At 35.9% G+C, this 19558-nt stretch overlaps 1 protein-coding gene across 1 annotated transcript; it reads left to right on the forward strand.

Moving 5' to 3' along the window:
* The first annotated feature begins 1645 nt into the window (after positions 1-1645).
* LOC145223035 (phosphatidylinositol 4-kinase beta-like) lies at positions 1646-19390 on the forward strand. The gene is made up of 14 exons (XM_080089328.1): positions 1646-2510; positions 2657-2847; positions 3252-3559; positions 3918-4113; positions 5840-5969; positions 8085-8313; positions 9228-9388; positions 10643-10824; positions 11465-11678; positions 14214-14345; positions 14884-15035; positions 15647-15779; positions 16421-16541; positions 17492-19390. Exons 1-14 carry the CDS (start codon positions 1683-1685, stop codon positions 17671-17673), a joined length of 3159 nt encoding a protein of 1052 aa, XP_079945454.1. The 5' UTR covers positions 1646-1682; the 3' UTR covers positions 17674-19390.
* The last annotated feature ends 168 nt before the right edge of the window (positions 19391-19558 follow it).

A 19558-nucleotide genomic window follows, 5' to 3' on the forward strand; every position in this document is an offset into this window, starting at 1 on the left:
CACTGGTTAACTAATGTAAAACGAAAATTTCGAAGGCGAAATTTTTTTTGTACAAAACAAACACACCAGGTGTTACGAACCTAAAAAATCTCAAGTGTGCAATCAAACTTGAAAAAAAATAGTCTCGGGTGTGCAGCTGCCATACTATCCATACAGGGTCCCATCACTAGTCTCTTACATATACTTACAAATAACATTTTTGTTTCAGCTCTCTATCAGTTACCACTATAGAATTAGAAAATGGTATAATAGAACAAAACGCTGTTATAGTTTCAAATCAATCTATTCTGCTTAATACTGTAAAGTAAAGATTCCAGTATGAAAATTCAAATGCTTACATAGGTTGGGATGGGATACACTGCTCTATGTTTATTCAGTCAGTCGGGTCAATATTGTAAAGATCTGATAAAATCTGAAATGTTATCATATTTACAGCAGGTAATGTTGATCTCTACATGTACCTAAAACCTCACGTTATGTTATTGCTGATGCAGTAAAAAGAAACAATCACTCACGATGCCACTAGGTTTTAAAACGTTTTATACCATATCCTTTAATTTCGAGTTTGTTTTATCATTAGGCTTTAGTTTGACAATTGTTAACGCCACAAAATCTTTAACAGTCAACGCTACATACTTTGTTTTTTGTTACTAACTATTTCAATATCTTAACAGAAAATAACAGCCCAACTAAAAACAAACACATCGTATCATTTTACACATTATAGCCCGCAGTCCGCACAATCAAGTAAACGCAGGACGTTTCATCGAGGGCCGACACAAATTCACACACTTTCAGTCTCTCTCTCCACATTTATCTAACGCCCAAAAGCGCCATTGTACACCGATCGTAGTGAAATTAATTTTGAGAAGGAATTGAAATGCCGTATCTTTATCGGCGAGCCGAAAATTGAATTCAAGACTTAAAATTGCTTAGTGTTAGTTTCGTTTCACAAAAACGTAATTCACAAAAATATCTTTAATAAATTGCGCTTTGTTGTTCAATAAACTATGAAACAAACATAAGTATGATGTATTATGTAAAATTTATGTCAAACCTGAGCACCTGAGGTGCACCTTAGTTTAAACGCCTAAACAATTTAAAATGTTTTTAAAAATCCTGTACAATTAACTTAAATAATATGTTCCTCACAAAATCACAGGCAGCATATGTTTTTTCTTTCAACAGAAATCATAATGGGAACGGCGACAAGTTGAAGAAAAAGTAGAAGGAAGCCGCAAAGTTGACCGATTTTTTTTACTTTCGTTTCGCTTCAGTCACTTCAGTGTTGCAGTAATAGTTGACCAGTTACTCACACAATAGCAAATGATCAGGAATCATTAGGGAGTTTAGAATTTCTGCCAGCTGTCATGGGAATGAAATGCCTTTAAATGTAGTTAAATCTCAATGATATCTGTGTTATAGTACATCGTATGCTATGATATTGTTATTTGTTAGTTGTTTTTTTGTACATCTCTAAATTTGTAGTTAAAAAGTTTGGGACGCACTCTTTCCTGTTTTAGTAATGCCCCTGATTCACTTTAAAAAAACTTTGAAAGTATTGAATGTAACAATGTTGTGTGACCTTTTTTGCATGTTTATATTTCGTTATGATACTAAAAGTTACTGTATTGAAAACACATACCTAACCACTTGTGGTTTATAACAGGTTAAACACCATTATGAATCATGAAGGGTATGAGAGTGGCAAAGCTGAAGACCAATACAAGCTGCTCTCTGCCTTGGATTCAATCACCACTGAAGAAACAATCACTGATCCAAAGTTCTTTGTTAAATCGCCGAAGGCCTTGAAAATATACCAAGAAGATAATACCCCTGTAATCGACCAACCAAAAGCCAAGGTAGTGGTGAAAGAAAATGGATTTCCTCCTCAAGTTGACAAGCCTATGCAACACAATGGGGATCTAGAGTGTTTGGATGATACACTGACAGACTTGAATTCAGTTCCAAATGATTTTGATGATTCGTTTGTGGAGCAGACTAAAGAAGGTGGTGAGACAAATTTGGCATTTGAATGTGAAGACGATGCACCTACGCCAAGACCAGAAAAAATTCCAACAGAATGTACCTGTTCTGAGACAAATGGTGCGGACATTGTAATTCAGGAACATGAAGTTGTAATTGTTGAAAAGGCTACAAATGTGCCGAGCGCTCCAGGTCGGGCTTTGCGCAAACTCGATCCCAGAAAACTTAATTTAACTCTGGATTTATTTTCTTCTAAGAATAAGAAGAAAGATAGACTTAAGGGCAGTGGCAGTTCATCGAATGCCAGCTCGTTATCTCCAAAATCTACCTCACCTTTTCATTCCAGCAATAACATTGCGGGGAATGACAGCACAGACAAACCTGCATATGCTACAAAGAAAACAATAAAGACTCCAGCAAAAACTATGCCAGTCACTGATTTGTCAACCATACCAGATTTAAACGTGCTTGAACAGACAGCTGTACATAAAAAGTCTTGGTTGCTTAGGTTGTTTGAATCACAGGTAGTGCTATTAAAAATGTAACCCAAAAGTTGAATATAAGAAGTTCTATAAAAATATCTTGAATAAATATTGAAATCGTGTGTTAATTCATAACTTGTAATTTACTTAACAAAGCTAGTATGAAGAATAGCATTTGATTATTTCAGGTGTTTGATATGCCGATTGCCCTCCAGTACTTGTTCCATTCGAAAGAACCTGGAGTAATGGCCTATTTAGGCAACAAGCTCTTTATGTTTCCAAAACACGAAGTTGATTTCTACTTGCCAGAACTACTTGTAATGTACATTCATATGGACCACGATATGAGAGAAGCCATTCATCCCTACATTATTAAACGGTGGGTATCAATTTTACTGCAATACTGTTAAGTTTGGAACACTATAGCCAGATCTGTTCATAATTATAACGAATATAACAGCACAAATGAGACCCCTCATATCAGTAATAATGGCATGAGCATTTGCTAAAACTTTTGAATAATAAAGCATGTCGCTTTTTATGTCCATCTGGGTTGCTATATTCGTCATTTAAGTATAGAGTTTGTTTTGATATAAAACCTATGAAGATCATAGTAACAATTTTATTTCATCACAATGCAGTAATATTTGTTTGAATGTGCATAGAATGTTTATTTGTGCTATTATCTGTTAAAAGATGCATTATGTTTAATCCACTGCTTAAGTACACAGTGATTATAATGTTAGATTTGTATGAGGTAAAAGTAACATTTTTGTTCAACAGATGCAAAGAGAGCATTGATTTTTCATTGAACTGTGCGTGGCTTCTTGGCGGATATGCCTACTCATCGAACAAACTGTCAAAGCGGATGACACGTGCCCAGAAACTAAGAAATTTAATACTAAGTGGGGAGCTGCACAACCCTAATGCGGAATCTGACAGAAAGCGAGATCGGGCCCACTATGCTGTGAGTGCCACCACAAACCGGACCAGTTCTCCATCGTTAAGTCGGACAGCAAGCGCAGCCGATGAAGCATATCGGCACAAAAGGAAACTGGGACACAAGCGATCAAAGTCTGATGCTATGTCAGGTAGCTGTGTTTTTATTTCCATTTACGGCTTAGTATAGCATCCTGACTTTACTGTGTGGTGAAATTGATACCTTTGTGATCAATTGATATTTTTTTTCACTCACAATTTCAAATTAACCCAAAAATGTCATGCAGTTAAACTTATTTGCAGACATCATTTCATCTGTTTGTTAGTTTACTCGATATATATATATGCAACTGATAATACACACATACAATTTTTGATTTATACAATGGTTTTTTGACCATATACTTCCACATTATAGTGGACTGTACATTTGCTTAAGTTTGTGCCAGGACATCCTTTATATATAACTGCTATGGCATAAAAAGAGAGTCAATTTGTTTTTGTGTTCAGGCAACAATGGCACAGACATGAACCACAAACACAAAGCTGGTAGTGAATGGGATTTATCCACTGGTCATGCCTTTGAATGTCCATGTGAAGCTACTGTCGCTGAGAAGTTGGTACCAGAAAGAGAATTTATTAAAGTCCTCATGCAAATCGGCAAGCGGCTCACTACCCAACCAACAAAGGATGCCAAAACCCACCGGTAATGGCCCACTAATGGTTTGTTTAATCACCACAGTGTTAATTTGGACAAGCCTGTTACATGTTTTTTCATACCATGTGTTTATGGTGTTGTCTAAACAAGGATGGTGTATCATAGACATGACTGCATTCATGCAGTCAGCATGTTAAAATATTTTTAGCTATGGTAATATTTATATAGGCACTAATTTCAGCCTATTATGACCTAGCCTATGAACTTGTACAAATCGAAAACATTTCCTGCAAAATTTTTGGTTTTTACTTTGGCATAATGGTACAAAAAATTAAAGTAGGCTGCTTTAAACAAAAAAAATGCATCTAGCCTCATTTTTGCTTTTGAAATTTGATTAGTCATTTCTTTGTGCAACTAAAAAGAATTGACAGCCAAAGTTTTTGTTTGAGCATGCTTTATGGCACTATTGCCTGTCATATTTTAAGTGGCCAGTAGCCTTACCACAGGCAGGAATGTCCACTTAGCTTAGCACATTGTTGGTGACTGTTGGTAAATCCTTGACCCACTTGACCACTCATGCATTAAATGGACATACAAACAAGGATAGCATTGTGTTGTTCTGATAAATGCAGTGTAAACAGACCTCTGTTAAAAACAAGGCCAAACCAATTATAGGGGTTAAGTATAAATTGCTACTCTATAACTAGTTCCAACCCCAGCGACTAATCTACCCCATGTATATTCAGTGTTGTTGAATAAAATCAGGTTACATTTACCTTCTATCTATTTCTTTGGAATTGTTACACCTGTCAACACTCTGGTTTAAAAGATTGTATTGAAGGTGCTGGGATGTTTACAATGATTGACTTAAAATAACTATATAGGAATATTGATTTGTGGCACATAAAGATTCAAAAACGGTGTAATCTAGAAAAGGTGACCACACACCATTAAAAAATTTAATATGAATTCCCGATCTAAGCAGATGTTTTTGGTAGTTCCCAATTGCTGCTAATCAGTTCGATTTGAACACCATGTGTTTATGACAGGTGCTATAATCTAATCAATTTCCAATATTCAAGTCAATTCTCTTGAGTAAGACATTGCATATGAATTTGTAAATAATTTGAATGATAGTTAGCAAAGATGTGTCAGATTTTAAGCTTATTTATCAACTGTCACATAATACCTGATTTTATTATCTGGCATGCATTATATGCAACACCCTGTATTAAAACACCTAAATGTGTTGGAATATTTATCCAGAGAAAAAGTCCTGGAAATGGAAATGGAAATGACAATTAATTTCCTGTCTTACTCATATGGCAATTGCCAGCTGGATGGTACATAATGTACAAAACATAGTATTTTTCCCTAAATGCATGACAGTAAGCCACATTGGGTTGTTTTGGAAGTTCAATAAGTAAGTTGTGCAGGTCTGAACATAAGTACAGTTCAATACAACTTGACTCCTACAAGGGTGTTTTTTTCATTCTAAGTCTGCTGCAAGTATCGCACAAGCACCATTGCCAATCACATTGTAAAGTGAATGAATGAGCTCATGTTCTAAGTGCTCTCAGTCGTACTCAAAGCACTAAGAAATTTCTTTCAGTGTGCAATTTTGTGCATACAAACACAATTCATAATGCAATACATTCTAATTTGTAATATATATATAATGAACAGAGATGGTGCCACATTGTCTTGATATTGAATGGCCATGACTTTGGTGGGCAAATTCAGAAAAGCTTACAATAAAATTTCTAATTAATAGGCTGGTTGCTGAACTCCAACTGTTAAATCTCAACCTCCCAGCAAGAGTGTGGCTTCCCTTTGGTGATTCCCACCATCATATTGTCAGATTACCTCCTTCTGCAGGGGTTGTACTCAACTCCAAAGACAAAGTAGGTTGCATTTGTTTTTACACCAACATTTACACCTTTTATATCATAGTAAAGGTACCCAAAATTTGTCTGATAAATGCTGTGAAACTGATCATGAGTCCAAGTTCTACTTTTCCATGTTGTTTCAAATGGTTTAATTTATCCAATGCTTATAGTACAAATCTTGGTAAATTGATGTTTTATTGCCATTGTTGCAATGATTTCCACATTCACATTTCCCAACTTGTAATATGCTTCTAGTACAGGTTATGAATGTAGTGGTTGTAAATTCCAATTCCCTTATGCATTACATGCCTGCTCTGTGATGTGGCCTTTTCTGAACCTGTGACATGACTTAAGAATGATATCATCGTTTTGCTGCTGTTGTGGTGGTTTATATGAGAGTCATGTGACTTGAATCCTTAATGAGAAATTATGTGCTTGCCGAACCATATCAAATACCAACCGCTTATGTATGTGTTGATAATTGATATTGTTAGCTTTAAGAGTTGGCAGAAAATGGGTTCTAATTGAATAATTGCTTGGTCACTCTGGCTAATTGATACTGAATGATTTTCAGTATTTTAATGCAAAGATAAAACCTTTTGTCCTTAATTTAGCCAGTTGCTCTATCATTCAACTTTACTAAAAATATTTTGGGATTATGGTGTTTCTTGCTTAAACTGATTGTTTGCAATGTACCTAAAATTAAGTAAAATGCCAACGTTGGACATGTGTAGCAATAGTAAACTAACACGAAAAGTAACAATGCAAAACAAATTTAGTAATTTCAAATACATGTGTATATTTCTTTTCTCTGTAAAATTGGCATAAACAATTGCCTACCTATTCATGGTTTGTCTTTTACACATAAAATGTATTAGTGCAAGACCAAACTAATATCAGGAAACTACAACATGTATATAATTAATGAGCGTGTTTTTTGAAGTAGACAACATCATGTGGGGTAACCGTTTATAAACATCCACTTATCAATTAGTCAAAACATACTGCTGTTGTTTATGGTTGAACATCAATAAAATATAATGCTACACCACCATTTCCACTAACTTCACAGACCATTGGGTTTTTGCTAGGCAACACTCAATATACTTCACATCAAGTGTACAGACAAGATCTGTGTGTATTCTGTGCCATAGTTATATGTTTATTTTGCCTCATGAGTTATGTGAGGTTGTCTCTATGTACATTAATAAAGTATTGAAGTACAGGATGTATCTCATCAACTTATGCATAATTTGTTGTAAAAAAACAACCTCAAAAATGTTACATTAGCATTTCTGGTGCACAAGAACGGTTTAACCAAACTCTGTTGTTTGAAACAAACTTGGTAAGCAAACATAAAAGATTTATACATCTTAAAGTCATGTGCATGTTGTTAAATTTGTCATATGACTTTATCCTTAATTTATCACTTAAACAATTTAAACCCATTTTAAATTGACTTGAAACGTGGATATTGCTGTGTTTCTCCTTACTTTTTGGCATGTGACTCTTTTATGAAAGATTTTTGAGTGGTTTTGGGTTTGTCGGGCGTTACCAGTCATGACAATGTCTCAAGAGACAAGTGTATTTTGTTAAGTTAATTTACATTTATGTGAACTACTTTCTGTTTAGTCATATTTTAGTTTACAAGCTTGGGTTGAAACATGGGGATTTTGCTTGTAATTTTCTCACCCTCTTAGTTACTAATAACTACTGCACACCATTTGTAATGATGTAATATATTTTGGTAATTAAAATTTCCTGTCAGCTAACAGGATTTCCTCAAAAGATGCTTTGCTACCTTACCCATCTTAGAATAAACTACCTTACTACATTACCCCATCAAGTTTGTAGAGCTCTTCTGGTAAATGTAATGTAATTATTCCGACATTTCAATGTCCTATACGTTGAAACGTCGGAATAAAATTACATTTGCCAGAAGAGCTCTACAAACTTGATGTTATGCCTGGCAGCAATAGCTGATATACCTTTAACCTTACCCCATCTTAGAAGAAACTTTGTTTCTACTTACCAATAAATACATATTTCAGGTTGCAATAGCGTTTTACAACTGTTTACAAACACAAATTTTTGATTCTCACGGCTTTAACACAGTTTTATTTTTTGAAGGCTCCATATCTGATATGTTTGGAAGTTCTCACATGTCAGGACAAAGAAAATGATGAAGTCCCAACTAAACTTCTGGAAAGTTCCTTGCGCCTCGCTCAGTCTGAGGAAGATCTAAAATCTGACACTTCCCCTCCTATCATCCATGAATCAGCGTCAAATGGACATTTTCCAATGCGAAAAATGAGTGTTAGTTCTGTAGCCAGTGGACAACCTGAAAGTGGCAGCTCTGGTAAGTTGAAAAGTTACACCTAATTTAGTGGAGTTATTGGTGACTTGCAAAAAGTGGTTGCCAGTTTATATGGTACAGTATATATCTTACTTGGTAGCCATTTGTTTTACCATATCTAAGTAATCTTGTAAAAGCATGTTTTACATGTTGGTCAGTTTTTTTCAATAATTTACATACTTGTCGGTATTAGTTTTCTGAATATGTGATATAAAGTAAACATTGATGGGATTTGGTTAATCTGGAGTTTCGCCTAATTCGGACAAATTTTTTGGTCAAAAATGTCAGGATTAACTGAGGTGTACTTTAAAAGCCCTTTTTCTCAAAATTTGGTTATTTATTATGGGTCCCCTTCCACGAAGGGGACACATATTGTTTTTGTCCGTATTTTTTTTCTGTATAGCGCTGGCTTGTGAGACGCGTTGGTCAAGAAAGAGTGCTTTAAATTTATCCAAACTTACAGAGATGTTAGTTAATAATCCAAATTTGATCCTCCTGAAGTTTGACCCCGATTGACCCAGCCATTCACCCACAGGCCCCCAAAACGTATTTTTTTTAAAAGGGCTGTACTGACTAAAGTACAGCATCTTGAAGTTTCATGCATTGTTGTTTGGTTCAATGTAAGGTTTTTTAAAAAACTTTGTATCTTTTTTTCGGATTTACCCATTTTTCACCCTTTTTAGCTAAGACAAATTTTTTGGTCAAAAATGTCAGGATTAACTGAGGTGTACTTTAAAAGCCCTTTTCTCAAAATTTGGTTATTTATTATCTCTTGAGTTCAGTGTAAAATATAATGCATAAACATGTTTAATTGAAAGTCATATAAAATTGGGCCATATATCAATTCTGTTGCCATATAAATTATACATTTTAATCGGACTGCAATACAAGTGTTAAATGAGAGAGTGCTTTTCCAGATGGCAAAATGGAAATTGATGCTATAAATCCTGTGGTGCTTGAAAACATGGAAACTGACAGCACTGAAGCTGGACATGTGAATGATGAGCGGGATTCCAATGAGGCAGCAGAGGAGGATGATGAGTGGTCACAAGGAGACATCAACGATCTACAAATGGAGGTAAGATTTTTTTATGGTTTGCTGTTACATCATGTTGTTTAAAATCTGCTATGTGTAGAGTGCTTTATGTTTTTATGTCCATGAGTTCTTTGTCAGCAGTTTGAAGAATATTACCCTTTACTTTATATCATAAAGCTGAGTTGTACAAATAAGTTTTTCAGAGCTTTTTAGGGAATTGTTTGGTTTATCTGAAAAACATTCCTTTGAAATGAGCAAAGTTTCAAAAGGTTTGTGAATAAAATGCAGTTATTTTGGAAAATAATTATAATAAGTTATTTGATTATTTGCTCTGTCATACATCGGTGATATCATGACATCCCACTGGCCACCACCTACAGCTTTGTTTTATCTCTGGTTTAAAACACCATCATAAAATTCACATTCAGCTAAATTGATATTGTATACTTTTAACTTAAAACTAGAATCTTTTAGCACATTGCGATATAAGTTTATGAAAAAAATTAAGTCTTTGATCTTTAAGATTTTGAGATATTGCGCCTTTACAGCATCATCAGTTATAGTAGTTGCATGTATCTTTATTTTTTTTTTTTTTTTAATGGTTTGAAATTTTTCACACAGTTTTTACCATCTATTCCATTGATGCACCTGTTTATTGTTGTTGCACATGAGTTCTGTACTCCAAAGTTTATTGTCAAATACTGTAGTGCAGCTACATTGCCTCAGGTTGTACATGAGCAGATTTGTGAATGGTGATAAGACAAAATGTCAGCACATCATACAGTGTAATCCAAACAAATTACAGAGCTATTTAATCTGTTAATCTTCTTGTGTCAAACCATTGCTGCAAGCCACTTGAAAAAACTTAAAAATAACATAGCAGCGCAAGATTCATGTATCATATTGGTATGCTTGTTTTTTTTAAGTCGTTTGAGAGGATTTTTATTTATTTAAACACTACTGTTTTATTGTTGCATTTATAACTTGGGATGAAATTTAGGAGGTTGAAAAAAGCTAATTAACATGGTATCATAAGATAAAAATTTAGATTTAACAAAAAATGTTTTATGTCATTTTTGTTAAAACTGTACAACTCAAAAATCTGTATTGTATGAAACTTTACACACCATATTGCCAAACTGCACTATAGCCCCTGATAAGGACTTACCATACTTATATAGACACAACATAAAATAATGCTGGTGACCCAAGGCTAAATCAACAAATGCATTGATTGTGTTAGCTGTTAAACATCATGATGTCATTGATTAAACAACCTACCACGTTTCATTGCAGTCACCCGGTCAGCAGGGCCTGCGTCGTTCAGGACAAAGTATACAAGCTAATGGGATTACCGAGTCCAGTAGTGATTCTGTGTCCCTCTCGAGAATGTCTGTCCTCTCACTGGACAGTATTGTGAGTGGCGATGCTGTTAGCATTGATAGCCACGAAGTGTACATTGCTGCTGGTGATATCAGGTAATGTTTCATCATGCACTTGTCATTTTTCCAATATGTAAGTCAAGTGCAAAACTAAATATGCTATGTATTTAAAAGTGGTATTGCCTAAGGCAGTGATTCCCAACTTGTTTTAGGCCAAGGACCACCAGCCCCCAATAAAACAAACTCATAGACCACTTTACTGTTGAGAAAAAAATACAGTCAATTTTAGTTTACTAATTTTATACTTGGGGTCACTGCAACTTGGCAAATGTTATAAAGGGGCCACAGCACCAGAAAGGTTGGTAACCACTGGCCTAAATCAAGAGGATTTTTTTTACAAAGTGACACATTTGAAATCAATGGGCATTTTATCAAAACTGGGACTTTCTTTTTTGCTTTTATATGCACATATGTTGTAAAGTCATATAAATCAATAATTCTTTTCTATTTACTGTAATTGGACTATAAAACTGCAACACTAATTTATGTGGCCTCATAAAACAGTAGTATTAAACTCAGCTTAACTAATCGCAAATCAAGTTTTTCATACTTTGTTTCTCAATGTTAAATCTGCTACCACTTGAAAGCATTTTTATTTCTTTACATTATAAGTTCTCAAAGATTAATTAAAAGTAAAAGGACTGAAAAGTTAAGAAACATCATTTATTGCACACAGACGGAGGTTAGCGGAACGACTTAGTGGTCAATCCTCGACTGGATTTCGCCGTGATCCTGATGACCCATCAGCTGCTGCTCTCAAAGAGCCCTGGGAGGAAAAAGTTCGTCGCATTCGTGAGTCCTCTCCTTATGGTCATCTTCCGAATTGGAACCTGCTGACAGCTATTGTGAAGTGTGGTGATGATCTCAGACAGGAACGTCTGGCATATCAGGTTTGTTACATTATTAACACAGTAGCACTGACCAGGCTATGTAGTGAAATGTGAACACAACTAAATTCATGATTAAATTGTGACAGTTTGTGATATTGAAAATAAATTTTGAAAACTCAATTGAATGATTGTAAACATATGGCACAGATGTCCTTTTTATTGAATATGTTAGTTTTTGATGTGTATGTTCTTCAAAGGAATTAATTTAAAAATTTTAAAAATCTTCAAAAAAGTATGTAGGGAATTAACTTTTGCTAATATTAAACTAATACTAATTTGAATTGTTTATATTGTGATGGTTATTTATTTTTCTGCATTGAGTCTGTTGTATCCAAATTATCATCTACCTGTTGGTCTCTAGCCAAAACTTGACAGACTTAAAATGCAGCCATTAAACCTGTGCAAATGACAGGACGAATTTACATTTATCTTGATCAACTTATTTGTGTCTCGCACGTTTTGTACGTTGGAGCGCCCGAACCGGAAACGGTGTTGCAGCCACTGCGACATTTCGTGTTGTATTCGTCGGAACGAAACCGAATTTACTAACTGCTAATGACAGTCGAATGAAACTCGTTGTTAAATTAATACGTTTAAGCACCAACTGACTTTTTTGATACATTACTCTTGAATCATTACAAAAAAAGCACAGATACATGTAATGTGCTAGTGTGGCGTTTGTCAAATATAGCGTTTATATATTATTTTACCATGAACACAACTTTAACAACCTGGTTTTACTATAGTCCATGTGCACTACGTGATTTTCCTTGATACTGCAGTGTTTCTTAAAGTGCGCTGCCAACATAGGCAATTTGTTTTTTACGAAATATAGACTTCTAACATAAAATCTAGGCCTAAAATCAACAAATTGTAAAAGGGGTTGTAAAGGAAAACCTTAAGCTTGAAGGCGCTGCATTGGTTCCAATTTGTATTTAAACCGTACTCAATTGGAATAGATGGCGTAACTTCAATACGAGCAGCGTGCGCTAAATCAAGTTGCGTAACCTCTGCACATGTTCCTCATTATTTGCAAGTATCGTGGACTTTAAACTCCCGAATAGCAAATCGTTATGGCACGCAATGCAACCTTGCTATACTCGTGTTGGCTTAAAGGTGACAATTTTGCAGATCTATGTCTGCGCCAACAACCCACAAACAAGTAACGTTCCGCTTTGTTCATCTGTTGTGATATTTGTTGTGTAATGAAGCCTTAAGGCCAAGGTAGAATGAACAGGTTTCGAGGAAACCGCGTATATAAATAGATTTCCATGGCGCAATTCTTTAAAAAGCCTTTCGGTTGACTTTTACTATTGTTTCTTGTTGTTCCAATTGGCTTTGTTTTAAACAGATAGACTGTTGTTGTTGTTGTTGTTGTTTTGACGTTATATTGTAAAAATACCTGGTTTGAGCTATTTTTTGCACAGTAAATACCCCACTACTTTAATTTTGTTGTAAGTTGTAAAACGGCGACTACGGAAAGATATAGAAAAAAAATATTAGCCTCATGTTTTCCTAACAAAACGCCAAACAATCGCAAAAAATGCACAAAAGTTTTTCTACCAAAACGACCCAGAAAACGACCGCTTTGGTATTTGGCATAAAATACTAGTGATGGGTACCCGGTACTCGGTATCGATGGTATCAAACGACTTCAACGGTATCGATACTCGTACTCGGTATCGAAATATTTTGTCTCAGTTTTCGATACCAACTTGCGAGTACCGAAGGCCGATTTACACTATAAGAACACTGACAACTTTGTGCCAATGCTTCGGACAGTACAAATTTGGGAAAAAGTTCCGCCAGGTTACGTATTTTTCTCGCTATCGTATGAAGATTACTTTTTTCTGCATGTGTGTGTGCACGCCTGTACCCCGACCATGGCAGATAAATTATCCAGTGATATACAACTAAGTACAACACTGTACTTTAGTACTCGGTACTCGGTATCTAAGGTATATACATGTGGTACTCGTACTCGTTATCGGTACTCGCTTCAAAACCTGGTATCGTCCCATCACTATGAAATACACATACAAACCGCAACCTAACATGTACCACAACTGTTTTTAGGAGCGAAACTTGAAAATCCTGTTTTACATGACATTCTTTTGTCTAATTAATTATCTGCAAACAGGTGTAAAATCTTTAGCTTTTCGTTTGTGCATCATATCGATACTAAAACGGGGTTTTTATTGTACGTCTTGCAAAGTCCATAAGAAAGAACATGTACTAAACAAAAACGTCAATTTTAAAAATGAGTAAAATATGCCAAAGATAAATCAATTAGGGCTTTACGTTGCCAAAAAGTTAGATATAAACTTCAGTACGCAACACCAAAGTTTTTTTTATTTATTTTAGCTTGTTTGTTTTGGCGCACATCTTTACAAAATTACATCGTTTTTTTGAACTGATGATGCCTTTTGAGCAAAATATACATTTTTACTCCTAAAATTAACTATGTCTCTTTTAACCAATGATTTTATCGTCAATTAATTTTACCTAAACCTTTGCTATTTCATGTCTTATCAGCTTCTGGTGCAACTGCAGCAAATCTGGCAGATGGAACGAGTCAACTTATGGGTGAGACCGTATCAGATCATCGTTACATCCATGGACAGCGGTTTGATTGAACCAATCGTCAACGCCGTGTCACTTCATCAGGTAAAATTGCAAAAAATATTTCGACGCTACCTTTGCCTTGCTTGTGTATTTTTACCTAGCTCCATTTACAGTACAATGCTTCACGGTTTTTCGGCCGCAAGAGTAGGATTATAAGGCGTTTTAGGCTACATATACAACAAATCATTATCATGGGTCCCCCCATGATATGTAAATCTTGTTAAAGTACGTTCAGTTATCAGAAAACTGACATGTTGGTAAATTACACGTCCAAAACAGTCTGATTTTAATGTTATCAATATATCGTGTTTCAAATGGGTAATATCAAGCCCTTCAAACGACAAAATGATGACAACCATTTGATACTGTAATCAATTTTTGACGAAACATACATACCTACGTATTTTTTATTGTTACTGACTGATTTTGTTGCTTACAATGCGTTTCTAAGTTTAGTAATGTAATAAATAAACCCTAGAACAATTTTCTTAGCTTTTAGAAATTTTCTTAAGAAAACAGAATAACATGAAACAACTTACACAGTAGATTACTAGAACAACCGTACTATGTTATTCAACAGATCAAGAAGAACAGCCAGTGCTCGTTGCTCAATTACTTCTATCAGGAATACGGAGGTCCGAACTCGGAAGGTTTTCTTACGGCTCAGAGAAACTTTGTGGAGAGCTCGGCAGCTTACAGCCTCATTTGCTATCTTCTGCAAGTCAAAGACAGGTGAGACTGAGAGCGACTTTAAGACAATCAACTGTATCTCATTGTGTCAAGTTGGGGGAGAGAAGTTATTACTTGAAAAAAGAGATATATTTATCTTTTTTGATATTTCTGGCTTGCAAATATTCCTTAAAAAGCCTTCTTTCACTGATGATAACAATAGTTACGTGTCGAAATGTAAAATAAGAATCAGAGTACGACAGGCCTATTATAGGCGTACTACACCTTTAAGCCGGCCTTCCAAGCGTTCCAACAGACTTAGCACAGGCTAAAAATAACTAGCCTGATGCGGTGGGATTTGAACCCACAAACGGAGTCTTTTCAGGGACTCGCGCTCTTGCACATAAGCTACACAGGCTTAGTGGTAAACCCACCGAAAGTTGAATTAATAAAACCGTTACCTTCCTTCTATGCTGCATATGTCAGCTTGATAGAAGGGAACTAGGGATCACCAGTTCGACCATTGATTAGCTAAGGAGAACATACCCATTGTAGCTTAGGGCTGATCCCAGTACGTGCGTATGTTTCCCTTAATAAAATAAACCACGTAGCTTTTTACATCTATTTGGGACATTGTATGTTTATGCATCGTTTCTGACGTATTTCATATGTAGGCACAACGGGAACATTTTACTGGACGCTGCAGGTCACATCATCCACATCGACTTCGGTTTTATTCTGTCAAGTTCACCGAAAAGTCTTGGTTTTGAAAGTTCGCCGTTCAAACTCACCAAAGAGTTTGTAGAAGTAAGTAAATACTAAATTAATAAAACTGTTCAAGACCGGACATGTGTGTTTTGCGTTGACTCCTTTTAGTTAATATTGAGGGCGCGCGAATCAACTACCCCGGCGCGCAAATCTATACATTTTTAGGCGTATACTTAGTGCTATAAGCAATTTAAAGCGTATTGGGCCCCCGATTATGAATTAAATACTTCCTAAATAAATCGCTGTCAGGATGACTCATGAGTTGTAATATTTTTGGCAGCAGCGTTCAGTCTGATATTAACGGCCTGTCCGTAAAATAATAGAAAACTTATACCAGCTCGTTCAACACAATCGGTTAATCACATGTAAAGGGCAAAAAATTGGAATTGGAATGTGAGGTGTAAATAGGAAAACTTTTTTCCTCTGGTAATGGGAACGACACAGGTCGAGTTACAGAATTGACTCGAGTTAGACTTCATTTATACTCGATTTGTTAATGACTCTACTCTACTCGCAACTCCGGTACGAATCCAGTTTCCATCTCTGAGCTGAACTAATTGGGATAAAGTTGCAAATCAAGGATCTTTGTCAAAAACTTGATTTGACTCGATTTTAACATGCGTTGGACTCGCTGGTGAACTTGACTTTAGAACTCCAGTTTACAAACTCTATGCTTACAGGTGATGGGAGGCTTGGAGGGTGACATGTTCGAGTATTACAAGATATTGATGTTGCAAGGTTTGGTTTCAGCAAGGAAACACATGGACAGGATTGTACAACTCGTTGATATCATGTCTGCAGGTTTGTGCAATACTTATATTCTGGTATATAGTTTATTGCTTTAAAAACTAATTTTTAGTAAAGGGTTTTGGTAGGTTACGCTTTCAGAAAGTGTTGGATTCTAAATAAATGGTTTGTTGCAGGAATAGAAAATCGTGGTACAATTAGAATTAAAATGGTGCAAAGGTTATGTGATCACAAAAGCATGAAAACAGTGGAACTAGACCTATTACTAATTGGTACAATCATGCTTAATCATAAGAGAATTATTATTTACTGTCCAAGCAGCATAGATCTGTCGAAGTGTAAAAGTCAAATTACTGTAAAACTATCCTATTGTCCAAATTAGTTAAAAATGGTCATGAACGAATAATGGGCAAGAACTCCTGGTTCCAGTCGCAATGCAACATCTGTCAGATAGCGAAACTGTTAACAGGTGTCACATAAACACGTGGTTCGACAGATGTTTGTCAGCACTAATTGACAAACGCGTTACATTACCAACAAATTGCCTTACCCTGTGTGGTAAAAACATAATTATTGAGTTGTTAATATTGAGTTGTTAAATAAATTGCACTTGTTGAGAACTGAACATTTATCTATTTCAAATAAAACTACGTCAAAAGACATCACTTTCCGACAGCGAATAGGATTTTGTTAAAATTTGTATGTTTTAGTTGTGACAACATTTAAACACCTTTATATCCAAATTTAATGTGCTTAACTCCCTTTGAGACTAAATTTTACTGTTTACGCGTTGTAAATATATAACAGTTTACTTAGCAAACCTATAGGAGGTGGTCTCCTATGCATGTCGATGCGCATGGCGTGGGATTCGAACCCACGACTGAAGTTTGACTGATGACCTGCCACTCCACCAGTTGTAAGCTACAAGGATTCGTTATTATGCCTCCAAAACCTAAACTGCGTACAAATCGCGTTGTAAATACGTTTACTTGTCACTTTTGCAGGTCCGTCGCTTGCCTGTTTGCACGGGGTCAGCACAGTTCGTGCTCTTCGCGACCGTTTCCACTTATCACTTACCGAAAACCAACTTCACGAAGAAGTCGAAAACATGGTGGAGGGATCTATGCGTTCGTGGACCACCAAACTCTACGACAATTTCCAATATCTTACCAATGGCATTCTCTGAAAACATGGACCCAGCAGTGTTTCCAAAATATTTTTTCTTGCTAAAAAAAACAGTGCTTCTCCTCCGGTGCGCAATTGACTTGACTTGAATGGAAATGCATTATGTTTTCTACCACATCTCTCGTTTCTATATTCCTCGTACACCATTTACAAAATCTTTCCGTGCTTGCGGAGTTCGTTATGCCGCGTGTGTTGTGCTTACGCCTGTTTGATATAACGGCTGCGTTGCTTGAACGCGACTTCTTCAAAGTGCCAATGTAATTTGTCCAGCTACAGTGCTTGAATTCGCCCTGGGACAACAATACATAATCATAAGCCCCGTTAAAATGACCCAGTGCAAACATTTTGGCCCAAATTATGCAACTATATTTTAAGTCTTATAAAAAAGAACACTTCAAAATCGACGATTGTGGTTTTAAGACTAAACAGAATCGGTGTTGTTTTAAAACTGAAAACCGTTGCGATTTTAACAGCTATAACGCCACCCAGTGTAAACATGCATATATTCCCAATGCTTAATGTTTAGGCAAAGTAATGTTGCACCAATATTTTACAGTCTCATAAAAAACGAAAACTTTTTGGGCTAAAAAGGATTTGTGTTGTTTTGAAACTGAAAAACTTTTGGCATTGTATGTTCTATATTTAATATCAATGCAGACATGGCAAAGTGTCATTTCATTCCAGCAAGCTCTAAATGTATTCTAACACCACTTTTCTTTTCTTAATTTGTTAATTTAACCACCACGCTACCGTACTCATCAATATACGTGTTCACAGTTACTGTTCTAACACCTTAACACCGACCCCGCTATAAACATATTCCGATACTTAACCCTCGAATGTTTTTACCGTGCAATGTTGTCGTCACGTGGTCCGTTACGTCACCGTCGCTAGGAGACATCGTCGGGGGAATACCCAGTATTAGCTCGTAACTATTCACTGTTGCTGTGTTTACCTGATGTAGTAGGTTAGCTGTCTTGGAGTATAATTGTGTGGTCGCGCATTTAGTTCAGAAACGAAAGATGACTGGGTGGTTGTTGGTTTTTTTGAGTGCGAGCTATTTTGCGTAGTGGAAAATGACTAGATTTGGCTGTTTGAGGCTCTTTTTATAGTTGACAGACCTGTGCAACTATATAAAAAATGCAACTGTTTATATTTCGAAACGACTAACAAAGAATATATTTTGATTACACTTGCTGTTTTATGGTTTAAAGTGTTTTTCACGACACTTTTTCTAACGATGGTTTCAAATAAAAACGTGCTTGTGGTAACCCAAAGTAATCGCCTTTTCTTGATTCAATTTTTTTCTGTGCGTACGTCTTAAACATTTTTCGTTTACAAAAACTTTTTTATACTGAACGTGTGTATGGGGTTTAAGGCCATTACACTTGGGCATGTAGGACATTAATTGTCCCTCGAAAAGCCGCTTGTTACCTTCGTCAAGCCCATAAAATGCAATCTATTTCACGAGCAATTTTATCAGTGTTACCTTACCATTGTTTCTCCGTTTTAGTGGGGCCTTTTTCCCAACCTTGAAATCTCCCTGAAGTTCGATATGAAACCACATGCCGATGTGAATAATGCCTGCATATAGTGCGCGTGTTTATCGTATGGTGATAGGCCGTGTTTCTATTTTTCGTATATTTGCTGTCTTATGTGTCAGTCAGTTTCGTGTTTGTGCCGTTGCTTTTACTCACTAATATTTACTGAAATCTCGACTCCGTTGTGATGGTGTGAAAAGCTACAATTGACCCGGGGGTACGAATATGAAACGGATTCTAGACAGGTTTACATTCTCTAGACTAGAGGTTTATCGTGGTTTGCACAATAGTAAATTTTTAACTGGCAAATTGAGTTTTTAACATTGCTAGAATTTGGTGAAAAAC

The sequence above is a fragment of the Phallusia mammillata genome, chromosome 4, assembly GCF_965637545.1.
Source record: "Phallusia mammillata chromosome 4, kaPhaMamm4.hap1.1, whole genome shotgun sequence".
Classification (NCBI taxonomy): Eukaryota; Metazoa; Chordata; class Ascidiacea; order Phlebobranchia; family Ascidiidae; genus Phallusia; species Phallusia mammillata.